Here is a 26,883-nt window from a genome sequence, read left to right on the forward strand (position 1 = left end):
TGGGGCTTTGTGATCCCCTCTCCACGCCCTGGGCTGCCCCACATGTGTCCTCTTGGAGTCAGAAACGCAGGCAGCCCGCAGAGCCAAGTGTGAGCTGGGAATGATGGCTGCAAGCTGAGCTTACTGGTGACAGCTGGACATTGTGCAGGAAAGCAGAGGGAGGTCATGGGGCAGGGAGAGTGTTGGCAAGGGAAGAGGGGCTTGTGGGTCCCTGAGGGAGCAGAGGTGGGTATGTCCCAGCCCAGGAATGGAGAGGGGGCAGCGATATAAACCCCATAGCTCCTCTGACTCCATGGTCCTGAGCATGCACAGTGGTGAAATTTCAGCTTCTGGGCTCTCTTTTTGAAAGCGTGGGTGTTCCCTGGGGGCGATGGCTGATGCTTCATTTTGTGGCTGGCTTGAAAGTCTTCTTGGAACCGATGAGGCCGGTCACTGCAAAGGAGCCTGGAGGAGACTTGGTCCTCCTGCACTTCCCTGTCTCAGCTGCACCCGTGTACCTGGGCAGGGAGCTCCATGAGAGAGGGGTCTGTCTGAGGACTTTTCCATCTCCAGGCATGGTGAGGCCCAGGAGTGGGTCAGAGAGTGGAACGGGGTCAGCGAGGGACTGTCTGTAGCCGCTGCTGCGAGCCGGGGTGACGCACCCGGGGCTGCGGCTGTGCTGGAGCCGGGCGGTGTGCTGGAGGCGGTCTCAGGGCCTTGGCTGTGCTCACTGGGGGCTTTGGGCACTGAGCATCCCTGTGCCCTCTGCCCCCATGTCACAGAGCTGCCCCCCCAGCCCCCATCCCTGCCGTTGCCATGGTGGTGTTGGGGCTGGCTGTGATGCCCAGTTGCCCTGGCAACGGGGGCATCAGCCAGTCTGGCAGTGGGGATACCAGCCAGTCTGGCAGTGGGGATCCTCCCGTGAGTGTGTCCCCACAGCCCCCGCGGAGTGAGAGAGGTGAGGGATGCTGCGGGGCGGTGTCTGCGTCCCCTCCACGGCCAAAAGCCGGAGGGTGGCTCTGGGTGCCGGTGCTGCCCGGGTGGCTCAGCTGCGGGCGGGGCGGCTTGGGAGCTTGGCGGAGCAGGGACCGGGGCTGCGGGGGAGCTCGGGGAGGCACTGACACCCCCTGCCCCACGCCGCGGGGCTGGGGGCATCCCTTGTGCGAGAGGGGGGTACCTGGGGCAGGGGAGTGCCCGGGGCAGGGGCCCTCGGTCCTGCATTTGAAACCCGTAGGTGATTTTCTGAGCAGCAGCTCCTGCGTACATCCAGGGAAAGGACCGGTGGGCTTGGCAGTGCTGGGTCTACAGCTGCCCTCGATGATCTTAAAGGTCTTTTCCAGCTTAAACGGTTCTTTGAACTGTGGTCCGGATGCCAGAAAAAGAGTAAATAAAAAGGGAGATGCAAAGTTGCCAAGCCAGAATAGCAGAGATCGGATGCTGGGAAGGGGAAAATGGTACTGTAATGACTTAAGGCAGGAGCCACAGCAGTAAATGATAGTATGTGGAGCTGGGGACTCTCCATCAGGCTCCTGGAAGGGACCCTTGGTGCATCTCACTGTCAGCTGACAGCTGAAGTTCATTAAATGACAGGAAGGTGTAACACTGGGTTCCTATTCATCCTCTCAACTATGGCAGAGCTTTTGTAATAAATTGCAGGATGACAGTACCAAAGTGATAAAATTCAGAGGGTCTGGAATATCAAGGTGACAGGTGAGGCTTCCTGGGTAGCGAGATTTGATTTAGAAAGCACTCAGCCACTTAGCAGTGGGCTGGAGGGCCAAGAGATTCATCCTGGAAATTCTCCTCCTTTCCTGGCTCCCTTGAGATGCTGTTTATATGGTAATTATAGCTAAGCAGGGGATTCCTAGGCAAGAAACGTGACCTTTCTGCTTAATCCTGAACAGGGCAAGATGATGTAACTGAACAAAATTGTTCAACAGCATCCTGAGTCTCACTTGTAACAGATCTCGTGTCTTCCTCTTCCAGCAAAGTGTAGTAGAAAGGCAAATTAACCAACTACTCCAGAGGGAGATGGTTGATCTTTGTGGAAGGAAGAAGACAGAGGACTGATTGTGCATACTGAAGCAAGATTCAGACACACCCAGTCTGTGACCCCACAAGAGCAGCTGGGTGTAGTGTATTGTAGGGCAGAGTGTGCCCATCTATCCCCAGCCTTTAAGTCTGGAGGGCGATCAGTTGGTACCAGACAGCTCTGAGGCTGGCGCTGCTGCTCCGGCACGAGTGACGTGGGGTCCCTTGAAACGAGAGCTCTGGCACGTGGCGCAGTGAGAGGCACAGGGTCTGTCCAGGCCTGGAGCTGTGCCTCTGCATGGAACTGGCCTCTTTGTTCTTCATGTCCTTTAAGCACTTTGCTGTTTATTCTTAATTTCCCGTCCCTGTCAGCACAGTCTCATCAGAGCTCTGTTCAGTTTTATTGTCCTAAGGGAAGCTGTCAGACACATGCACAAAGGATTTGGGTGCCTTAGGGCCATATCAAAGTGCTCACACCAGCTGCATCCTCAGCACAGCTTTTGCCAAGCCCCCTCGGGCCCTGAAGGCCTTTAATCCCAGCTCTTGCTGCAGCATGGCCTTGTGTCCATAGGACAGGGCTGTGCTCTGGGGTTTCTTGCAAACACAAAAGGAACTGGCAACCTTGTCCTTTCCTGGAACTGTAAAGGTCCCAGTCCTTCGGACATGTGCAACACTGCAGCTGTTCTGGAGTAAAGGAGTGAGGTTACTGCCTTGCTTGCAGGGTGTGTGTCAAACTCGAGGGGAAGGGAATGTTAATCTTTGCATAGGTGGTGTGGAACAGAAGGAAGCGGGAGGGAATATGATCTGTGATTCTACTCAATGTCAGGATGTAAAAAATTGTAGAGCTGTGTTTGAGGGTGCTGGACTTTCACGTCCCAGAAGATAAGTGGGAAAATCCATCTGTTCCTTGATCCAGTTAGCCAGAAAGGGAGGGAAAATGATTTCTAGTCCAGAGTAGTGCTTACTAAATGTTGTACGTGTTTATCTCTGATTTTTGTTGGTTTGCAAAGTAGGAAAGTGGTCTGATTTTGTTAACACTGGGCACAGCAGCGATCCCTGGGTTTAAGGCTGTTCATAATATTCTGAGCACTTCGTAAGGTCCGTCACAAAGTCACGTCGGGTCAGCTGCTCTCGTGAAGTGAAGCAGCTGAGTGACGTTTATCTTCCTTCTGTTCCCACCAAAAAAATGTCAAGAGTAACAAAGGAGAGTTTGGCTATTAATAGCGATTTAGTTCATCATCCCTGTAAATGGGGTTCCAAAAGTCATGGAAGCGGGGGGAAGGTGAGAAGTGCCAGCAGGCCCTGGTGTGTGTTTGTGGCCCGACCGTGGCTCATTTTCCTCTGTGCTCTTGCCAGGCAGCCAAGCCGTCCTGTTTTCCTGGTTGCAGAAGCATCTCTGGCCTTGAAATGAACACAAGGGATTTGAGGCAAGCTCAGCAAGGCCTGACCTCCTCTTATCCCCGAGCCAGCCCCTGCACAAAGGCACTGGGCAGAGGCACTGGGGTGCAGTGCATCTGCCTGAGCAGAGCCCAGGGGGCTGGAGCTGCTGGGTGAGGGCGTGGGGGGAGCCGGGGTCCGGTCAGGAGTTAGTGCTGTGCCTGTCGGGCTGCGCTTCGCAGGGTTAATTTATGACACGGCGTCCCCGAGAGGGACAGGGGTGGTTGTGCTGGTTTGTGCATCGGTGTTTGCCTGTGGCAGGGCTAGGGGCAGGCTGGGAGCTGTGAGGTGGCAGCAAAGCAGCTGAGCTGGTGGAACTGGGATCCGGGTTAGGAGCAAGCGGGGAGAGGGAAGCAGCTCCTCCCTACGGAGTGGAGCGGGGTGCTGGCACTGCTGTGGGTTGTGTGTGAGTGGCTTTGCAGGTGCTTTTGCCCCCCTGAGTGTTCCCCAGTGGTATGTGGCTCTCTCCGCAGCAGAGTTAATTAACCCTACACTGCCCGTGGGCTCACTCTCTTCAAGCTGGGAGAAGCCCTTTGGGTTCTGCCGGGACTGTCTGTAGCCGCTGCTGCGAGCCGGGGTGACGCACCCGGGGCTGCGGCTGTGCTGGAGCCGGGCGGTGTGCTGGAGGCGGTCTCAGGGCCTTGGCTGTGCTCACTGGGGGCTTTGGGCACTGAGCATCCCTGTGCCCTCTGCCCCCATGTCACAGAGCTGCCCCCCCAGCCCCCACCCCCCATCCCTGCCGTTGCCATGGTGGTGTTGGGGCTGGCTGTGATGCCCAGTTGCCCTGGCAACGGGGGCAACAGCCAGTCTGGCAGTGGGGATACCAGCCAGTCTGGCAGTGGGGATCCTCCCGTGAGTGTGTCCCCACAGCCCCCGCGGAGTGAGAGAGGTGAGGGATGCTGCGGGGCGGTGTCTGCGTCCCCTCCACGGCCAAAAGCCGGAGGGTGGCTCTGGGTGCCGGTGCTGCCCGGGTGGCTCAGCTGCGGGCGGGGCGGCTTGGGAGCTTGGCGGAGCAGGGACCGGGGCTGCGGGGGAGCTCGGGGAGGCACTGACACCCCCTGCCCCACGCCGCGGGGCTGGGGGCATCCCTTGTGCGAGAGGGGGGTACCTGGGGCAGGGGAGTGCCCGGGGCAGGGGCCCTCGGTCCTGCATTTGAAACCCGTAGGTGATTTTCTGAGCAGCAGCTCCTGCGTACATCCAGGGAAAGGACCGGTGGGCTTGGCAGTGCTGGGTCTACAGCTGCCCTCGATGATCTTAAAGGTCTTTTCCAGCTTAAACGGTTCTTTGAACTGTGGTCCGGATGCCAGAAAAAGAGTAAATAAAAAGGGAGATGCAAAGTTGCCAAGCCAGAATAGCAGAGATCGGATGCTGGCAAGGGGAAAATGGTACTGTAAAGACTTAAGGCAGGAGCCACAGCAGTAAATGATAGTATGTGGAGCTGGGGACTCTCCATCAGGCTCCTGGAAGGGACCCTTGGTGCATCTCACTGTCAGCTGACAGCTGAAGTTCATGAAAACAAATAGTTGTGGCTCTTGGGACTGCACCCACAGCTAAAGTCTGTTTTGGCTCAGGGAGTTTTTTTATGGAGTTTGACTTCTATGAATCTTAACTCTGCCACTTACCTATGGTCTAATCACGAAACAGTGTGAGGCAGCCTTATGTTCTCCACTTAGGAAGGATGCCACAGCCTGGAGACACAGGTGTATCCTTTGGGTCTGCCGTGAATGGGATTCTGGATTTTTAAAGTCTCACTGTTACTCCTTCCAGATTTTCCTAGTCGTGGCCACTGGCAAGATTCATCAGTCCATGGGATCCCCCAAAATGGCTGATGGACTCCAGAGAAAGGTGGCAGTACGCTGTTATCCGAAGCTGGTCAGAGAGGCAGAGCGGCGTGTGCCTGTAAGTACCTGCTGGGGGCCGGGTAGGAGCTGGGCTAAGGCTCCTTAGGGAAGCTGCCCCTGCCCCTCCTCTGCCTTGCCCTCCCGTTGTCAGGGCGCTGTGGAGCCAGGCACCACTCCCCACCTCTTTGCTGCCGTACTTCTGTTGGAGGGGGCTGTCATGGTGCGGGGGGGTGGGCTGTGTTGCTTCAGGGGAAGTCCAGGGTCTTGCCTGAAGGTGCCAGTGGAGCCGAGATAAAGGAATGTACTGGGCCTTGCACGGGAACAGCTGAAGCACAAATGTGCTGCCTGCCCTCCTCTTTGCTGTGTGGGCAGTAACATCTCCTGTCACAGGGGCATACCTGCCAGTGCTGCCCTGGCCACACCGCTGGGCTGCTGGGCATGTGGTGGGCTGCTCAAACCGCCCGGAGTCTTGAGAGGACACGGCTGTCCCAGATAGAATAGCTTCCAAAAGAGTTGTTTTATGGCATCCCGTGTCCTGTGTGGAGCACAGATGCAGCCCTGCAAACAGCAGTGGGGATTCAGGGCGATTCCTCCTTGCCACCCACAACTGTCCCGTTTGCTGGCTGGAGCTCCCTTCACTGGAGGTGACCCAGTGCTGAGGCTCTGTCAAGGAGACATCTCTGTATCCTCCTGTGGAGGGGTCTGTGAGGCCAGAACAGAGAGGAAGCAAGTGCTGATGGAAAAGAAATAACGAAAACTTGGACCCATTCCTCTCCACCTCTGTCTTGGCACAACACTGCTCGTCTGCTTTCCTCTGACTCACCCAGCAGTGCCATCTCCACCTGCGAGTTGGTGTGAGCACTGTGCAAGGGTGGAGTTAGGGGATTTCTGATAACTCCTCCCCGCTCTCTTCAAAGGTCTCTGGCTCAATCCAGCAAAACTCAAGAGGGGACAAATACCCAAAAAGCAGAAATCCCCGAACGTGTCACATCACCTCATGAAGGAGATGCTAAAGGGACAGAGCCACTTGCTTGGAGCGTGTGTATTCAGCTCTATATCGTTAACTTACTGATGTTAAATATTTCAGCAGGTAATTTACAGGACTTCCAGGACTATCCTAGTGGCTGTGATCACAAATTACTGATCAGTGGTACTTGAACACAAAAATCCTTCCTGCAGAAAAGAAAAAAAAGTAAATCCTTTCTGCTGGTGTTTTGCATTTCAGCTGACTCCCTCTGCCTTCCTGAAGGAGATGTCTCTTACCACGCAGCAGAGGCTGGCCAGCACCCGGGAGATGAGGCGGCCCCGGATTACCCAGCTTCTAGACATGGGAGAAGCCTCCCATCACAAGGTAGCCTTTTCCTGCCCTTTTCCGTGCTGTTTGATGTGACATTTGAAGAGGGTGTGTGTTTGTGACAGGCGTGCCTCTGGCTCATCTGAATACCTCAGCGCCTAGGGCCTGTTGTCTTTTCAAACTGCTGGTGGTGGTGGAGTTCCTTCTGCTGGGGAAAGGTAGAACGTTTTTCCCTGGTGAGAGGTTGGAGGTCCTGATCTGTGCTAAATCAATATAAATAACCTCTGCTGAAGTTGGTGGGTTTTGCTGGAGTTTAGCTGATACTGGGGGAAGGCAGGGGCAGGCCACAAGGGCCCGAGCTTCCCATTTTCCATCCTCCTGGTGAAATAGCCACCTCGTGCTTTGGTGTAGTCACTGTCAAATGCTTGGGGTCATGGGACTCCTTTGACGGTGGCAGCATTGGCCTTTGAAGGCTGAGGGCCTATAGTGATTACTTGTTTTGCTTTGTAAAAAGATTTAACAAAACCAAGTGCATGAATGTTTTGGGTTGGAACAATGCGTGGGACCTTTACAGGGTGTGAGATTTTGCAGGCTGCCAGATATACAGATATCTCCTGTAAATTCTTGGGTTTCGCTTGCTCCATGAGTGCTGGTGGCTCTTCAGGAAGGGCTCTGGAGCTGTGTGACCACGTCAGCACAGGGCTCTGCTGGCAGTAAGCGCTGCCTTGCCTTCTGGAGAAGGAAACCTGGAGGAACACCTGCCAAAAGAGCTTCTTAGCTTGAGCCTGCTTAGTGTGGTCCAGAAACTTGATCAGCTCAGAACAGAGGTGGGGGGCTGTTTCCCTAGCGTGAGCTGTGCGGATGTACTCACCGAGAGACTGTACTCCACTGGAGATCGGTGTAGGATTCTGTCGTGAATCTTTCTGCCAGCAGCTGACCCTCCTCTCACCGCTCTGTCTTGCCTCTCCAGTTCTCAGCAGTTGACCTGGACCAGAGCTTGTTTCAGCCTTTTCCTTCAGAGGTGGTATTTCAGAACTACGTCCCCTTCGAGGTCTATGAAGTGCCACTGATTCTGAGGAACACTGACAAGGTAAGTGCTGGGATGCAGAGGTTTAACACTGTGCTGGGAGAGCCGTGTAATTCCTGTGGTTTACAGCATAACAAGTTATCTGCTGCAGCACAGCACACCCAGAATAACATGTCTCACCACCTTTATTTTGCAAGACGGTGGAAGTCTTCCCATGCTGGGAATCCTCCCCCTGATTTTGGCCACGCATCGGTGGTATCTAACGCAAAGGAGCTTTTCTAGTCAGCGTCCTTCCCCTTGAAAGCCCTGCATTGATGGGGATGTTGAGGGTTGTACAGTTGTTACCTTCTCTCCTGCTTTCTCTCGAGTGTGCACCGTGTGCTGGTGGCTCCCTGGTTAGTCTCGGTTTCTGGCAGGGCACCTCTGCCTCTCGCAGCCTGTTCAGCTGCCTCTGTGCAGCTCGCTGTCAAAGCCCAGGGCTTGAGCCTTCTCCACTTCGTGCTGGAGGAGGTTATGGTTAGTGGCATTAGCACTCCAGGAAGGGTGTTTTGAAGCAGCAGGGGAAACGGACTGATCTAGCAGAAGCGGTGGGAGGCCTTCGGCATCACTTTAGGCTCCTGCTAAGCTTAATGCAGTTCTGCTCAGTTTTCTCTTAGCAGCGTGGCTCTCTGCTTTCCCTTTGGAGAACCGCAGCACATCCAGAGTAATATTCTCTTGAAGGTCTCCACCTTTACTTGAAAAAGTTGTGATCATTTTGAGATTTCCCAGAAAAGTTGAGAAGGGAGAAGTTGAAAAATGTCAGCCATGTTGTTGCACTATAAGGAGGAAAATTTGAATTTCAGCAGGGGAAATGTTTGCTTGAATGAGGCACGTTCCAAGAGCAGCTAGTGGGAAAAGACAGGAGAGAGGAAAGGAGCTGAGTGGGAAAGTGCTCTGGGAGAGAGCATCGTACACACAAGGGTTTCTCTTGACACGTAAGAGTGAGTGTGCTGGAAGCAGAGAAAGTTCCGAAAAAGAAAGGTGTAATTAAAGATACTGTTCTGTAATGAAGAAGAAGATGTGTATGTGAGAGGAGGGCAGGATGGGCAGATGGACGTGTACTTGAGAGCACGTGAATTAATCCCCCTCCAAATCTACCGGTCTTGTGTGAAAACAAACAAGGGGACAAAAAAATCTGTCAGGGCATGTTGCAGGTGGGGGAACAGCAAGAGAAGTCAAAGTATATTCCGAGGCAACGGGTTTTGACAGGGACATGGTTGAAAATGGAAGACCCTTTGGCAAAGACAGTTTCAGGGTGGTCCGTCAGTTATTCCTGGAGAGTCCTGCCCCGTTCCTGGCCTGGTTTAGCTTGGGAGTACTGGAAAGAGCAGCGTGGGTGCCCCTGTCCAAGGGACACCCTTCATGGGGTCCACACTGATTCTGGGCACTCTTTGCTGTAGGTATCCTCTTTCCTAGTTTAAATGTGCCTCAGTTTCTCTTGGTTCCTATGGCTCTGCTTTGTTCCCATTAAGTTTTTGGGCTTCAGCTGCTCCGTTATCCAGAGGCACTTCAAAATATTTGTCGTTGCCAAGTACCAGCCAACAGGCAAACAGTCAGTTTGCTCTGTTCATGCTTCCTCAAGTGGAAAACAACATCTGCATCCGCATTTCTGCTATTCCCAGTAAAAAATAATAAACTTGTGCAGCTGTACCTTGTGATTTGTATGCCGTGTAAAGGGGAGGCAATGTGTGAGCTGTTGATTTTTTCCAAAAGGAATTAGTTTTGAAGCTAGTAAGTCCTCAGCCATTGGACAGCTCTGGTGGAAAAGCAAGATCAGCTTTAAGGGAAATCCTTGGCGTATTGAAGTACACAAACATAGAGATGATAATCCCAAGAGAGGTGCTTATATTCTAATTTTGTTGGCTTTTGGTGATGTCCAGCAACACTGTACTCTGTCTCAAAGTTTTCTCACCAGTTTCACAGATCCCTCCAAATCACGCTGACCTGTACTGCTTGGTCGCCTGAGGTTGTCTGATCCATAAAAAATCCAGCTAACAGCAAAGTGTATATTCCAGATAGAGGCTCTGTAGTCATTCAAATAGAGAAGTGCTCTGCTGTATAGTGACTGCTCTTCCCTGTGTGTTGTAAAATTGCTTTTCTGTCTTCAGGCTGCTCCTCACCACTCTCAGCGATGTTCTCGGTGGCTTTTGCTGAAGGTCTTAGCTCATCTCCCAAGGGTCTTGGTGACCAAAATGTTTGTCTGCAGTGTAAAATGTTCTCCTGGGTCTTGCTGTCCCAGGGCACTGCTGGGAGCAAAGGGTGTTTGGAGATGTCAGGACTGCCTTGGCCGTGGGTTATCGGGCTCGAGCGGGTGGTGAAGAAAGAACCTCCATTTTGCCCAGGCCTCACATGGGTTATTTATCAGTGAAGCTGCTTGTCAGTCAAAATTGCCTGTTTTAGACTTCCTGAGACGAGATTTGGTGCTCAGGCGTTGACATCAGTGTGTTAGAAAACACCTCTTTGCTGTGTCTGTGCTTGTGGTATCCCAGAGGGCAGAAACCTGCAGCAGGGTACCTGCCTGGACTCCTGGCTGTGGGGAGGAGTGCCCAGAAATCTGCCTTGCCTGCACTGGCAGCTGCCTGGCTACAGGCACCAGGCAGCAAGAGCCTCCAGAGAGCCGAGAGTGGCTTTTAACAACGAAACCACACCGTGAGTCAGTGCTGGTCACGTATCTCAAGGCAGAAAATGCCTCTGAAGGCCATAATTGATAGGCCCAGCCTGGGGGGCTGTGTGGCTTTCCATCATTTTTGGCAAGTTGACCGCTCTCTTCTTCTGCATCAGCCTTTCCCTGTAGTGTATTTGGCTTCTCCCTTGCTTCTTTACAGCCCGCTCTAAGTTCCCTTAAGCCATCTCCTTGTTTCTTGTCTCGTTGTCTTCCTATGTTCCTCCTTTTGCTCTCCAGGTTTCCTTTTATTCCCAGTAAGGCCACAGTGTCTGTGGTCTCCTCTTGCTGGTCTGCCTGCGTGACTGTAGCAGTGCAGCTTGATTGCCCCACTCAAACCCAGTATGTTAGAAGTGAATTTCTTCCTCCCCCCAGTATAGCAGGTGCTGTTTTGCCTTCGGGTATTTCATCCCCCTCCAGAGGCGTGACTGCTTGGGTGTGTGCAGGCAGAAGCCCGCAGGTTCTTTGGGCTGGTTGATATGCTATTGTGCCCTGGCAGAATGGATTCCATCCCGGTGTATTCCTCTGTAAGGAACTGAAGGCATTGATGCCTCAAACATTCATCGACACAGAAAACCTCCAGGACCAGCTGTGGCCTTTGGATTAGTCTAAGGAATGTCACCTGAGGGAGCGGGAGTGTATGGAAGGCCGCACCCCCCCACTCCCTTGTAGTTGTGTTGACAAATGCCTTATGTGGACCTCAGAGGGGGGAAACTGAGTGAAACCAAAAGTTTCCCCTCGAGCACCAAGGCCGCTCATCACTGGCCGCACTGTGTAAGCCCGGTACGTGTGGCTCCATTGTGTCAGCCAGACACCATGCTGGCCTTGCTAACGGCCTCGTGCCGTCGCCATTGAAGAGGCGGCAAGGCCTGACAAGAGGTGAGCATTTCTGCCCCAGAAGCAGAAGTGTGCTAACCAGCTGGTAAGATGAACTGAAAAGGGGACAGAAACTTTGTTGTGTCTGCACCCACCAGCCAAGACGGTCGGACCTGAGACAGTGCTGGATCCAGGGGTGCTGATCCGCATTCCTCTCCCTCTCCCTCTCCCTCTCCCTTTGTAAGACACCACATTGCTTATTATCCTTTTCCAAGTTTAAATTGTTTTCTACCGCAAGTAAAACATTTTAACCGGTCGCTTGGTGTCGTTTCACCTTAATTTAACCCAAGGGGATCACAGAACTGTTGCGACTCTCTGGGCTTCCAGTCTGGGTTGTGACAACCTTAAGAGTTAGAAGTGCTTTGGAAAAGTGGTTAAGGAGGGATGTCCCCAGGGCACGGCCAGGTATTTTCTCCTCATGTGTCCGTATGAGTGGCAAAATCATAGTTTCCTGTCTTCCCTGCAGGTTCCTCGGCTGGTGAAAGTTGTCTTGGAGCCGTCGCCTTACTTCAAGTTGACCAGCCCCAGTGGTGTGTGCTGTAAAGTAGCACCTGGCATGTGCTCAACTTTCCGCGTCCTGTTCACCCCGGAGGAGAACGAGGTGAGACTGGAGGTCCAGAGAGGTCGGTGCCTTCAGTGTAAGCTGAACCTGCTGGGCTGGATTCAGAACAGGGCATCTGCTGTGGGTTTTGAGGACTGTCCTGGTTCCAGTGGGGTTGTCCTGGATCTAGAACCAGGGGAAACTCCTTCCCCATGGGGAAGATTATGCTCTCATAGGCTGGAGGCTCTTACATGTTTCAGATCACTTTTGTCCTTCAGTGATGGAACATTTAATGTCATGTCTGCTGGTTTGAGGGATAAGAGAGTGCCGTCTGTAGTGGGGCGGCCTCCCGAGGTGTTGGTTTCTGGTATCTGTCCACTGCTGTGTGATTATGGGTTTGCTCCACTAACGGTAGATACAGAGGTGTGTTTAAAAGTGACTTGTTACTTGGAGGACCTAAAGTGAGCCTGATCAGAGGGAGGACTGCCACCCGTGGAAACTGGAGTCACCTTAATGCCTCGCGTGTTGGCCACGGTAGCGAGACAGCAGAACATTCTGTCTGAAGTCATGGCGGATTTTACGCACTGGTTATAGCCCACAGCCTGCTGTGGGGTCTGCTCCAGGCTGTGGTCGGGCAGTCTGCAGCTGGTCTGTTAGGATGCTGTTAGCTGCTGCAGCAGGGACTGACGGGCTGTGCTTTCCCTCCCTGCGCTTCCCTGAGTGTTCGTGAGGGAAGATGCATGTGGAACTATAGGAAAATGGCAGGGTGGGGTATTGATGTTTGACCATCTCATCCCAACAGTAGGGGTTTAATTATTGTGGAAAATACTAGAGGAACAAATAGATCCAGAGAGCTTTTCTGTTTCCCATCGGGCAGCCACTTCCCTGCCTCACCCTGGACTGGAGCAAAGATGGTGCTTTTCCATCCCCTCTGTTTTCAAGCCTTGCAGCTGGGCTGTCCCTGAGGACACTTGTCTGTCTGCGATGCAGCTGGGAGGCTGGGGCAGAGGGAGCGCTGTGCAGGTGGCAGGGAGCCAGCCTGGCACAGGCACACTGAGCTCTAGATGTCCCTAACTCGGCAGGAGGCTGTTGGGCTGCAGGTGGCTTTGAGACATCTGCCTGAACGAGCACACAGGGGAATAAACGGGCAGGTCCAAGCTGCAGGCAGACACGTTACCCAGAGCCTGCGCTGTGGCCGTCACGCGTGTTACTGTGGCTGCTCTGTCAGCTGGCACCTCTTCCACGCCAAACACGCCGTGCCTTTGCTTAGAGGTTTGCACGTCAGTGCTGTGGCCCTGGCAGGTCTGATTCTCAGTGCTGTGATGTGAAGGGTCCATACTGTTATCTGGAGGCTTGTTGGTGCAGAAGAATTTAATACCTGGCATGGATGGGAGGAAGCACTGCAGGGAAACAAGGACAGGCAGGCTGAGTCCTTTCACCACCATCCTGCTACCTCTTAGCACTGTCCTTCGCATGGCTTTTTTGGAGAGACGAGGCCAGGGGACAGCTTTGAGCCAGCAGATGTTTCTGCACCGGGCCAGCGGTGCAAGATCTCTTTGGGCGTACCTGCTTCTTCATCTTTCACTTGCTCCTTAGATATAATTTAACACTTTGTCCTATCCTCAAACAGCACGGATATAGAAAACTGAAGAGAAAATGCCCTGTGGTCCCTACCTCCCCACGCTTGTGAAATAATCTGTTCCTTTGGAGGGATGAGAAATTATTTCACATCATTAATATTTAGGGTTAAAATTCTGTTGTCCTAGGGCAGTTCTCCAAACTACTCAAGTGACACAAGAGCTTAATCTCATTGAGGTAGGCTTTGCAAAGTACACCGGTGTCTTCAAACTCTGATTTATTCATATTAATTAGTGTACTTTTGGGGGGTGGCAGAGGTATATTGGTGCCCGTGAAGGGCAAAGTGCTGCTCTTCGAGTTTAGAGAGGCAGCAGAGCAACACGTGAACATCACCACAAATACAAGTGGGGTGAGAGAGCCCTCAAGAACCCCCATGTCCAATACTTTGTCCCTTGTCTTGCCCTTGAACTGGCGAGTGTATGGAGCAGGGAGCTCTGCCAGCAGAGCTTCAGCGACACTCCGGTGGTTTCTGGTGCACTGGGGGTTGTGCAGGGCATGGGGAGAGGGATGCCTGCTGCTCAGCGAGGAGCACGTGGGGATTTATACAGCTGAATCAGAATTTTGTACGAATTGAGCATTTTGTCTCATACTTGATGGAGTGTGGGCCAGCGAAGCACCAGAGTGCCGTAGCTCAGCTAGAAACGCATCCACAGCGCAGCCAGGAGGTGCACGGCGCCTTGAAAACCCCTCAGCAAAGAGGCTTTGGGAAATGGTTCTGCAGAGCCGCCTGCGTTGGGCTGGCAGTGGCTTGCACGCAGAACACCTGTGTGTTAGTTGTGGAAGGCTGAGGAGCGCTGCCTTTGAAGAGGCTCTGCCCCTCTGCTGCTCCATCACCTGCAGGGAGGGCGGATAACCCCGTGAGCTGGGACGCAGGTACAAACCCCTCTGCCAGGGCTGGGCACTCCTGCTGTGGAGCTGGTTTGAATCTGTTCTTCCCCGGGGTAAGTCTGACTTCAGCAAAGTCACTCCTGATTCAAGGGAGTAAAATTGCAGCGAAGCCCTAAATAAAAGGACCACGTGAGTTGTTAGTGGCTGAAATGCCACGTGCCATATAGCGCTTGCTTGAAAAATGAGCAATTTCCTATTGTCTTGCAGTCATTTGGGAATGTGCCACAGGATGGGACTGTCAGAAGGTAAATAAAGAGCTGACATGTCTCTGTTTATTGGCACTCTCCTTAGAAATAAGAAATGCTAATTTTTCTGTGGGTCAGCGTTTCCAGGTAGTTACTCTTGCTGCTTCTGTCGTACACATTTCGGGTTTAGGGCTTCAGCTGCGTTATGGTCTGACAGTCTCTGCCTAATTGGAAACCATCGTGGAACTGACTGGCAATAGACAGGAATACCTACCTTTGTGTGTGTCCTTCGGCTTATTAATAGATTATCTTAAAGGAAGAAGGAAGCAAGAAGCATATGAATACATAGCACAGCTTATTCTGTTTTGTCCTCTCGCTCTTTTTGCTGTAGCAATACAATATATTCAAGCAATACACGTTCAGTCTGTAAGGTTTGCCAAATTCACTACTGTTGCTCAGTGGAGACTGAATTAATGCTCGTTAATGTGAATTATGACAGGCTGATGAGTTATTGCATTACTGAAATTAGAATTCAGTCGGGCGCTGTTAGATGTTTGGTAGCACACTGAAGCTATTCCAGGTATCCTTCTAAGATGACTTTTGAGGGGAGGAAACGGGCAGAAAATCAAGGCAAATGGCCCTGTGCAAAATGAACCTGGAGCCAAGTGACCAATTTCAAAGCCTGCTGTGAATTGGTGGCTGAGGAAGGCAGGAGAAGGGCCACCCTTTCTCATGGGAAGCTGTCTTCATCCTCCAGTCTCTCCTCTCTTAATGGCCCTTCTTTTCCAGCCTTTATGATATCCTGGTTTCAGCAGGGAGCTTTCCCTGCGGGACTTGCTACGTTACTTCGTGCTACAAGGATCTCTTCTTTGCAGTTGTCTGATGCAATGGGTTCAGTGAGGTATTTAGGGTTGGTTTCACAGCAAAACCGCCCCCTGCGTTTGCTGGTGTGCTGGGCAGTGAAGGTTGCTGTCACTGTGACAGTAATTAACGTTAACCTGAGCTTGCAAAGAGCCTGAACTGACACCTCTGAGACACAAGCGGTTCTTTAATTTCATTGGGTGAAATTCAAATGCCAGTGGTGATACTTCGCAGGCCAGAGCTTATAACTTATTGCTTCTCGAAGGTGAATAGGAGAAGAGGAACCATCGTACAGTGACAGGTGTTTTCCTTGAAACTGGGAGAGGAGTTGTATGAAGGATGAAGTTGTATTTTCATGAAAATCTGTAGACTGAATCTGGTGGGTCTAAAAAGAAACTTTAAAGTGTGGAAGCGATGCAACCCCTCTCTCACCCAGGCATGTTTGTTTAGAAACCTGGGTTGAAACCGTCTAAGGGTTTGCAGTTGCAAAGTAAAACAAGGCTGTGAATTGGTCCCAGCTGTACCCGTAGACTGTAAGTAAATGCCTAGCAGAGCTGGTAAGGCAGGGCAGTGCTGCAGTGGAGATCTGCAGCCCCCATCTCCTCCCACGGGAGGGTTATTCAGCTTGCAGATGCTCACAGGACTGTGGGTTCACAGCAGCCTGCACAGCCAGCTTCTGCCTGGCACCCCTCTTCCCTTGGCTTTCCCCCGGTTTGGCCTGAGGCTTTGTTCAGCTTGGTGCAAGGTCCCATTCTGGTGGGTCACGGAGCGTGGCTGAAGGTCAGGGCACTCTGAAGAGCTGAGTCCAGCCTTGTACGGGACGCAGCGTCCCAGGGCGTCCCTGGAGAGGGGGCTCGGCACGCAACGTGCCTGTGCGTGAATGGCGAGAGGCAGTTTGCTCTCTCAAGGTCATGGTTGTCTCTGAGGCCAAATCCTTGTTGCTTTAGCCTTGCCTTCATGTACCTGAGATTAGGCACAGGAAGAACTCTTTAAGTCTAGTGTAGAGCTGGAATAGGCTGCTGAGGGCAGGGGTGGAATTGTTAGTGCTTTTAAGTACTTGTCAGGCATCTTGCAGGAGTAGATTGGGTGTAGAGCTGAGCCAGTTCTGCGGTTGGGAGATGGATCAGCTAGCTTTTTAAGGGTGTGTGACCCCAGCCTTGTCCCTATATTGCTCTGGGAAAGGGTAGGAATTACACACTTACCCTAAACTCACCTGACATTAAAACAATTCCCATGTCCAGCTTGTTAAATATTTCACCAAAGACTGAGTGTTGGTCGTGCACGTGGCAAAGTCCTTTTGAAAAGGCACCTGAGCATCCCCTCCCTGGCCAGCATCAGTGAGGTCACTGTGTTGCTGGGATTGGAGTTAGTACTGTGGCACAGTGGGTGCTTAGTGGAGCCTTTGATCATCTGCGGTGGGGATGATCACGGGTTCTTGTTACTGCTGTAATCCCTTCCATGAAATTGCTCTATGTTGGTGCCTCACATGAATCAAAGTATCAGAAAATTTCGTCAGGTTCTGCCAGCTTGCTGTGAAAGCAGGTGAATCAATGGGATTGTTTCTTCTGTGCAAGTTAGCAGCCTTGTTCACACTACAGGAATGAAAGGTCCCTAAGGTAAAAAGCCCTTTGACGTTCCTGGATGCTACTGTTAGAGTCATAGAAACCAGCAGTTTTTCTTCTGCCGTGGGATGGTACAAAATGCACTGTGCTGAGATTGTTTCTTTCCCTGCAGGATTATTTCCACCAGCTCACCTGCATCACAGAAAGGGAAAAGTTTATTGTGCCAATCCGAGCTGTAGGTGCCCGAGCTATCCTGGACTTCCCTGACCAGCTGAACTTCTCCGTCTGTCCAGTCAAGTACAGCTCCCAGAAAACTCTGCTGGTTCGCAACGTGGGTAACCGGGAGGCTCGCTACCGCATCAGCACTGAGAGGTAAAGGAGCTCATCTTCTTTGTGCAAAACACTGTTGCATGATAACACGGTTGGTAACAACAAGGAACCAGAGCATCTGAGCTGCTGTATTGCGGCTGTAGCTGCAAACGGGCAGGACATGTGGGTTTTGCTGTTGCTTGTAGTGTTTTAAGTATGATGGAACCTGTGATAAAACTCTGCGTGCTGCAGCGAGGTTTTGTACTGCAGTGGTGTCTCCAACAGAGCATCTCGCAAGACCGATTCCATTAGACTGAAAGAGCACATGACAGAAGGCAACCTGGCTGCCCTTGGGCTGTGTAAGGTGCTGTGTGGCAGGCAACAGCTCTAGGAGCTCGGTTCCTGTAGACCGAACACAGTGTTAAGAGATGGGCAAGCTGTGAGCTGGGGAGAGAGACATTTACGAATTTACCAGCAGCTGTGTCTTTATATGCAAGTGCCATTAGAAATTGTAGATCAAAGCACTTGGTATTGAGGCCCTGACAAAGGCCAGGAACTTTGTTTTCCAGTAGGTTTGGTCTGGTCCGTGAGACCAAATATTAAGTAGAATGAGCTTTTAGGTGGAGATGAGCAGACACTGGCTTAAAAACTGCACCACAGCCCCAAAGCAGCATGCTAGTGAGGGCACAGGCAAAAGATGCAGCCAGTGTCTGGTGCATGGGTTGGGGGCCTTTTCTTCTAGAGCTTTATCTCTCCCAGATTTCCTGGAGAGTGCTCGAATCTGTAAGTATCCAGCTTGCAACCTCCTGATCCCGAGTGCCTTCTGAAGTGGTTCCATACCAGTGTCGGCCAAAGACAGCCATGCTCTGGGAGGCTGCGAGCACGTGGTGTTCCGGTGGTCCCGAATCAAATGCCTGACATGAGTTGTGTTGTGGACAGCCTGTCCTGCTCCTTCTGGTCTCAGAAGACAGCCCCCGGTTTCCCAGTTGGCTGAATGGGAGAGGGTGATGCAGCTGCAGGGAAACTGGTTCAGCTGGCTGGTAATTCGTGGTGAGTTGCTTGGTCCCGGAGGTCTTGGTGTAGGAGCTGAGGTCAAGAATGCAGCAAAGACCAGCGGTCTGACTTGGTGCACCTGAGCTGCTTCAACTTCTTCTCCAGGAAAACAGGGCTCAAAAGGCCAGTCTTTACTTTTCTCTTGTGAAACATGAGGGTTCAAGAGGAGCTTCCACCAAACCCTGGCAAGGCTATTTAAGCAGGCTTCTAGGATGCTATTTAAGGAGGCTGCTTCTTTTCCCTGTGGAAACACGTAGGCAGGAACTTGTAAATCACTGCACAGTTTTCCTCTGGGATTTCCAGATCTAGCTGTTGCCACCAAAATAAATACTCAGTAAAATCTCAGTAATCATCTTTTTGCAATGGACTCTCCAACTCTCCTGTTGAGTGATACAGCACGTCGAGTCCTCCTTGATACGGATTTTAAGAGTTTCTGAGCTTGAGCAAATATTTCCGCCCAGATTTGCAATAAAGAAATGGGAGGCATTGCAAATGTTTTATTTCAAACTGCACACAAAAAAGTTCTGAACAACTGGACTGCATGTGTACAGGGATGGGAAGCTGATATGATTTCCCTTGTCAGCTGAGGGCATCTGCCATCTCTTCCATTTCATGATAAACTCTTGAAAGCTGCTTTGAAATTTCAAACAGACGATTTAAATCTTTGAATATAAGTAGCATTTTATTCTAATTAAGTTGCCCTGACTTTCATTCAGATTTCTTTTTAAATACTCTTAAAAGAGTATTTAAAAATACATGCTTGCATGTGAGAGGAGGAGGATTAGTGGAGTAGAAGGGAGTGAGAGATCTGTCTAAGCTTATAGATCCATCAAGTGACCTCTGTGTCCTTTATTCTCTATCTAAAGAATTTAAACTTGTGTTTTCTGGCCTGAGCATATTCAGGCTCTTGCCCGTTCACAAGTCAGCTGCAGATGCCACCATTTCCTAGTCCATCGTGCTGCTCCTATCACGTTTCCTCGCAGCTTTTCTCTGGATTTCCTTCTCTGTGGCATCAAGCATAACCTGTCTGCCTTCACCTTCAGTGCATTTCTCAGCCCATCTCCAGTCCTAACCTTTCCCCTCAGCTCTTGCATCTGGTCACTTCGTGATGACTTTCCCTGCCTGTTACTCATTTATTAAAGGCTTTGATGTTTTCTGTTGTGCATTTCCCTCCAGGGAAGAGCTCTTAAGTGAAGCCATGGGGCCAATTCAGCATCCTTCTGCTGTTCCCGTTTGGAGCTCTCCCTTGCCATGGTTTCTACCAGAAGCATGGCCGCGTATTTGATCACTTTTCATGGAGGGAGAAAACCACCAAAGCACTCCCTGTTATGCAGTCTGGCTTCGTGCTCTCCTCCCTCTGCGTGTCCATACCCAGCTCTTAGCTGCATAGCATGGTAATAGAAAGTAATAATAGTATAAATAGAGAAAGTCTCTTCCTGTTGTCTCATTGTTAAGGCAGGATAACCAGTTTCTGCTTCATGACATTCACAGAGATAAATGTCATTCCAGTACATCCGAGTTGAAAAGGGTGTCTGGAAGCAGATCTCAGTGCAGCACTGCCTTCTCCTGACATTGCTGACGTTGTGCTGTGCCATGCTATGGGGCTAGAGGGGATCAGTCTGAGATAAGATCCATTTAGGAACGTCCCCACCAAGCTCTGAAGGCTCAGGAAATTATCCTGCGAGACACAGTGCCTCGAGCCCCCTTGTATCCCTCCCTGTAGTACCCATACGCTACATGGAGGCGTGAGACTGGCGAGTTCCCGTAGGACGTGCAAAGGCCATCCAAGGACATGAAAATTGAGCCTAGGTGCAGTGAAAGAGGGAAATACAGACCTTGCGTGATGCTGACAGGATTTTTTAGCACAGAGATGGAGTCTTGGATGCTTTGACTGTAGCAGACTGGGTTTACTGGAAAAGATATATTGCTTGAGTTTGGTTGTTATACCGTTACTATAAAATAATATATGCCGAGATGAAACTACCTTTTTTTTTTTTTTTTTTTTTCCCTGCAATAGATCTTAGTAGACAGAAGAGGCAATTCAATCACCAGTAATTTTACTGTCTTCCTTGGGTTTGGAGGTAGCTTGTAATGAAATCTATTTTCCCAAACTCAAATGACTTTATAAGGCCCCAGTAGACCAAAGAAAGGTTGGCTGCAGGAGATAAACATGCCACGGCACTTGAAGTATATTGCAGCCTCCTTGCACACTGCGTGTGCCAAAGGTGTGGTTCAGGAGAACAGGCAGCATGGTAGTTTGAGAGCCTGGGCCACAGAACTGCCAGCTTTATTCACTTGTCAGTCGTATTTCTCAGTTCTGTCAGGAGTATTTGGCCTTTGGTATCATCACGGGATGCCCAGCTGTCAAGATGGGGAGCTGTTGCCTGGTGAAAGTCAGCAAGATGTAAATGCCAAAACATATCATGATGAAATTGCTTACGAATCTAGTGTTGCTTTCTTTCTAAAGGGCAATAACAGGCAAGATCTCGGCAAGTACTGATGGGCAGGTCTCTCCTAAGTTGGTGTGGCTAGATATGTTTATACAAGCGGCATAAGGGACTGCAAGGTGCCATTGGGAGATCTGGACATGTGAAAGTCTAGATGTACAACAAAGCAAACCTACAAATGGACATAGTTACAAAGCATGTCAGAAGAAAACGAGCTATTAAAAAGCCTCCAAACCTTATCTTTTCTGTCTTTCAGGAGCAGTAGTGATTCATTAAAAGGGTAGATCTAACAGGATGCAAATTATCCCAAAGAACAGCTCACATTTAATGGGTAAAAAGCCAATGTCTATCCCGCTAGTGCCATCTCTCAGCAGTGGTTTTCATTTGGCTGTGACAGTGTGTCAGGGATGTCTCCTTAGCATCTCGTCTGTAGGCTGCAGACAACAGCTTAGTGATGGTGACTGAAATTCAGGGGAGTTAAGTTAAACCATGGAGCTTGCATCTTTGGGTCTTGGAGAACCAGGTCCATGTGAGGGGTAATGAGCTCCCACTACAGCAGGAAGAGTTGTCTCATGGGTACGGCGTGGGGTAGGATGTAGGACAGGTAGTATCTGATTTGTGCTCCATTTCTCAGCCCTGAGAACTGAGTCCTGAACTTGGCTGGATCCTCCTTTCACAATTTGAAAAGATGAAGGTATCTTCGGGAGGGTTATTCCCATCCATCTGAGGGCAGGAGTATGTAGACATGGGGAAGGAGCAGGAAGGTGATAGGATGGGAGGTAGTGCTGAAGTGTTGCCCAGGATCCCCCTTAACTGGCAGCTTTTCTGTTCTGGCAACATGTCTGAAAGAAAAACAAAAAACAAAACCAAAGAAACTCCAAAATCTCTGCCTTTCCCACACCAGGCAATGATCTCACCCAAGCCCTGGCAGAGACCTGCAGCAGTCCTGTCAGTGACCATCAGTGCGGGTGCAGGACCGTGTAGAACAGCCCGGTTCTGAGGCTGGTGGTGCCTTGTCTTTCCTCCTCTCTCCAGAGTCTCAGGCCCAGCACACAAACATTGCAGGCCCCGTGCTTCGGTGGCAATGCTCCCGTGGTTGTAATGGGAGCAGGTCAGGCCCCTAATTGCAGTGACATCTCCTTAATGAGCAGAAACTCCAGCAATTTCATCAGCTGTCACTACTTATATGAACAAAGTTCAGCTTGCGCATGGCTCCAGTTGTTCTCAGTATTTTTGTGTGTGTTGCATTCTCTAATGATGGTAAAACTCTCCAGAGCATGTTTTTAAGGTGACAAATTGACCACCAGCAAAGCACTAAAAGCAATAACTTTTTGTTTTCTAAGTGGGGCTGTAGAAGAGCCATGAAGCCCAGCTGCAGAAGCATGTTACACCTGGCTTGTCCCTTTGCATTAAAGCACTGAGGTTTGTGTCTGTCAGCCAAGAGCCGTTTACCTGGTGACAAATCATAATTGCTCATATTAAATCCAAAGTACCCCAACACATTTTCATAATTCTTTCCAATGCATTGCACAGAACTTGCCTGGTGGGCCAAGCAAACAGTTACCGAGCTTGGATGACAACCCCGAGTCCCGGATTGCAGTGCTTGTGAATACACAGAAAAACCCCTGTTAAACCCACCTTGATGTGCTCCTGGTAATGGCACTTCATGTAGCCGGGGGTTTAACGGTTCAGGCTGTACAAGGGATCCTCCTGCCGTGTCTTGTTTCCACGTCCTTGTATCGCTCTAATCCGCGTTTGCACTTATTCAGCTTTTTCTGATTGTTCCTTTTCTTAGAGCAGCTTTCACTGTAATGCTGACGAAATGCACCCTTTCTTAGGCTAAACTAGGATGTTTTCAAGGTAAAAAATTGAATTCTGCAAATTAAATCATATTTATTCTCTGGTCTTCAGAAAGACACTTATTCTCCCTCCTGTGTGATTGCTAGGCTGCAGTCTCACTGGGACAGGTAGTGCCCTGACATTTGCATCTCCTGAGGTGGAGTTTATAGGTGGCAGGAAAAGAGAGATTCCCGCGGAAGTCAGTGTCAGGTTGTGCAGGCAGATCGCTCTCACCCTCTCTGTGCTCCTCAGAACCCATCCTCTGGCTGTGCTGCCAGCAGTCGGACTCCTGAGCCTCCCTGCAGAGATGGGGATGCAGAGTATGGGGGAGGTGAGGTCGTTTGACACCACAGGATGTTCGGAGAGCCGGATCTCTTCAGAAGTGAGAGTCTGTAGCGCCATTTCTGATCCTCTATGTTCTGTTTTTTCTGCTGGCTGTGGTTTGTTTGCTTCCTGCTTGCCCAATGAGCTGAAGTGGAGTAGGCTGCAAAAGGAGTGTGGTCCCCGGATCGCCCACAGTAGCCCTGATGTGTCTCTTTCTCTGCGTTGCAGCCCCTTCTCTGTGGATCCCTCCATCGGGACTCTTGGGATTGGTGATGCCGTGCAAGTGACAGTGGAGTTTCACCCGCTGAAGACCGGGGATCATTCCGGTTCCCTGGTAGTTCACTATGACACAGGTAAGTGCTGGGCACTGCGTGGTGCACGCTCTCTGCATCCTTCAGAACAGAGCCCCTTCTAGGCAGAATAACGTTAAACTTGCTTTGCAAACTACTTCTAAAAGTTTTTCTTTCAAAACCTCTGCACGTCTCAGTGCTTAGAAGGGAGCAGTTAAAGGGCAAAGGCTGAGCCTGTTCTGTGTGTCCTGTGTGGCTGTGTGCTGGTCCATCCCTGCTGTCAGCACGGTGTTCTCCCCCCAGCACGCCCCATGACAGTCACCTACCATCATTGCCCGATGTCGCAGCCACCTTAATTCCCTCTCCAGGTGTACCTCCCCTGTCCTTTACCTCGGGGAAAAAGTGACAAATAGTGTCACTTTAAGAGTAGGTGGGAAAAACTCAAGAAAAGGTGTGATGTTAAAAGGCTTCTGTCTGCCTTGGTTCAGCAGAGGTATCTCGTGATGCTGTTCAAGAGACTTCTTCAGTTGCCTGAACGCATTTGGTGTGCATTTTCTCTTGCCTGAAAGAGAGGTTTGTTTTGTCCCTGTTCCTGAACTTCATTCCTGGGAAGTGTCATGTCCTCACCTAGGTGCGACTGCGATGCTTTAGCCCAGCAATGAGCGTTTTATTGTCTTGAGTTTGTAGAAGTTCTGTAAATTCTCTTATATCTTCCAAATGCTCTTTGCAGCCTTCTGAGTTATCACAGCTTTGTTTAATATTTTTCAGTCAGTGACACATTCACAGAAAATCTATGCTCACTCAGAGAAGCTCATTGGTTTGGGTAACACTTTCTTGACAGAACAACTGACATTTCAGAGAACGACAAAAGGTGCCTCATTTGTATGCGTTTAGGGAACCTATAGGATAAACTTCAGAGGGATAGATCTTTTCCTGGGTTGGATGAGGGCTAACAGGGCGGTGGGGTTTATACCATGTGAAATGGAAAGTGCAATTGAAGAATCCAGGGCCGGGATCTTCACAGCTTGCTTGGAAAACCTGAGCCTTGTTCTTACACCTGATCCCTCCATGGGTAATCTTTGCCAAAGTGCTTTTCATGGACAGGCCACGGGGACCAAACTATCTGCTGGCTCTGGGGTGGGCAACCTCCCCGTAACATGGTGCAGCTGCCTGGGAGATGAAGGCAGGATTTGTTCCTGCCTGTCAATACGGCGCTGCAGTTATTTTTTAATAAACCACAGACTGAGAAGGAGAGCAAGGAATAATTAAGGGATTATTTCTCACACTTTGCAGCATACAAAGAAGTAAAAGGCTGCTGAGATTAATTGCTGAAGTGAAACCAAAGCGTTTAATCAATCGGTCTTAAAAGCCGCTTGTTTTAGGCGTAGTGCAGAGCACCAGACCGTGTGACCCAGCCTGGCGGGGAGAGCCCTGGCTGCTTTGTCCTGCGCTGTCAGACTCCCTGCGACTCGCATACAAAAAGCAGCTGGGCTGCTCTTTCAGAGCTGCCAACAGACTGTTTCTTATGAAGCGGAGGCACTAAGAGCAAAATATCAGTGTAGGGTGTTGGGAGGCGTTTTCCTTGCCTTACTGTGTGTCTGTATGGACTTGCTCACAAGTGGCAGTAGTTCTCAGTGAATCCCACTGGTTTTAGTGTGACTGATGCAGGATCAGGTGCGTGTTGCCTGGCTTTAATTTTAATTCAGATCTGTCCCTAGCATTGCTTAAGGAGACACGAAGCTCTTCCCTTTGCCTGCTATTTGGCTGATTAGAATTGTGCCTCCTTTACACTGTCCTGGTTAGGAGTGCAGGTGCTGTCCCCTGGACAGGCTGTCCGCGTGGTGGTAATTGTGTTGCTACAAACTTTACAGGTGAGTGTGAAGAAAATGTCTTTGCTGCTAAGAGCATAATGATTTACAGTGAAAATTTGATCTTCACTGCTTTACATGTCCCAGCTCCTCCATTTCCCCCATGTACATGGGTCTGGGTGTGAAAAAGCCCAGCTCATACTCCATCTGGGAACGTAAACGTGTTGGGATGCTGAATCCTTTTCCTTGGCTGAGCAGGCTTACTTCGGTAACGAGGCCACCCATGCAGGGGCTTGGCGCTGTGTTAGTGGTCCCTGTACACATGCAGGACACTCATGAAATCCCAGCCCTGGCTGTTTATTGCTGTTTGAGGCTGAACAAGTAATGGTAGCGTGGACGTGCCGGCACCTCTGAACATCTCAGCTACCACGAGGATAAAGCATCTGAGAAAACACTGCCTTGTTGTGATAGTCATCTGTGGTTTGGCTTTGGAGAAAGCAACCACCTTTGCAGAGCTCTGCTCTCTTTCCTCTAAGAACCGCCTTTCGACCAAGGGTCTTGTCATCTGTCTTGCAAGGCTGGCATTGCAGTCACTGAGTTCTAGGAACTCGTTTGAAAATGAAATGAAAATCCTATTGATTTAGTCTGTAGACCAAGTCTTTTCCTTCCTCTTTTTTCTCCTTTGTAAATTCACTGATGCATGTGGACAGGCAGCAGGGTTTAACTGAGGTTTAGCCCTTGTTGTGCTGCATTTTCTGTTCCTGAGATCGCTCAGACAAGTTGCTGAGTGTTCTCAATTTGAACTGACTTCAGCCGGAATGGAGGAGGCTCAGTACTTGCCTGAGCAAACTCCCTACCTCGGTACATCCTTGACTCGTCCCTGTATTGTGCAGGATACCAGGGTGGGAATACTAAAACCAGTTTCTGGCTTTAATCTTAGTCTTGTGCCAGTGTTTACAGGGGCTCTGGTGCTTCTGTGAGTAGCGTTAAGCTACTGTTGAGCTAAATTCATGGCAACAGACGGTGAGCTTCTGACGCCCACCGCTGTGTGCCACTGCCACTCCAGTCTGCAGCTGTTCATCTTCATGCACTTCTCCGTTCCTTCCACACCAGGAAGATTTACGGTAGCTGCTTAGAGGTGCTAAGAGGTGGGGAAATCTTCCGCTTCCTAAGCAACAGCCCCTTTTGAATCCAGAGCTTCCCTGTAGTGCTCTAACTGCTGTAATTCTTTTTTATTTTGTGTTTAGTGCTGGCAGATGGTTAGAAACTGACATTATTCTGTGAGTTTTTAAAGAAGATCTTGTTTCCCATGTTAGATCCTAAGGTGTAAGCCAGACTGATGGTGTACAAGAGGCTTCTCTAGATTTTCCTTGGGCTATGAGGCATTAAAAAACTTTGCAAGGGGATTTTTCTTTCCGCCTGTCGTAGGTGGTGAGTGCATGTTGTGCTTTTTTTTCCTTCTCTTGTGAGAATTCCCAGCAGTATGGCTGGTTTCTGTCAGACTTTTATGTTCTCGTACATCTGCTTCAAAGTGAGTGGAGGGAGTCGTATATTGTAGGCAAAAAAGGTGTAAATAGGAGTTTGTGCAATTATATGTTGACTTTGCATCCTAACAGTAGCAGCACTGCAACAGACGGAGGGTTGGTAACTAATACTTTATACAGCCGATTGGTTATATGCTCTTATAGTTCAAATCACTTAGATTGATGGGTGAGTCTAGCTGGTCTCCAGAGTGTTTGTTTCTATCAAAACAGGTAATAGGTAACAACTGTTTCCTGTCTTTGTTTCCCCTTTCCTAGAGCTGCTTGTAATAATGAATTTTTCTCATGCTGTTATTGGTAAGGTTGTTCTGCTCCTTGCAGAGTATGGCCCCTCTCCAGGGCCTTGTGTTTCAGGAGAGCTGATTTGTCACTTTGAGGGTAGATGAAGGGGAGTGAAGTTTGTGCTTCATT

At 50.3% G+C, this 26,883-nt stretch overlaps 1 protein-coding gene across 1 annotated transcript in view; it reads left to right on the top strand.

Annotated features, from left to right (window-relative positions):
- Nucleotides 1–419: 419 nt before the first annotated feature.
- Nucleotides 420–26,883, top strand: part of LOC141954987 (hydrocephalus-inducing protein homolog) — a 96,353-nt gene continuing 69,889 nt past the window's right edge. Inside the window, 7 exon segments of the mRNA XM_074895065.1 lie at nucleotides 420–557; nucleotides 5,215–5,346; nucleotides 6,514–6,639; nucleotides 7,553–7,672; nucleotides 11,653–11,787; nucleotides 17,034–17,233; nucleotides 23,062–23,186. Of these exon segments, the coding sequence (XP_074751166.1) occupies nucleotides 420–557; nucleotides 5,215–5,346; nucleotides 6,514–6,639; nucleotides 7,553–7,672; nucleotides 11,653–11,787; nucleotides 17,034–17,233; nucleotides 23,062–23,186 (976 nt within the window).

The sequence above is a fragment of the Athene noctua genome, unplaced genomic scaffold (genome assembly GCF_965140245.1).
Source record: "Athene noctua unplaced genomic scaffold, bAthNoc1.hap1.1 HAP1_HAP1_scaffold_50, whole genome shotgun sequence".
Classification (NCBI taxonomy): Eukaryota; Metazoa; Chordata; class Aves; order Strigiformes; family Strigidae; genus Athene; species Athene noctua.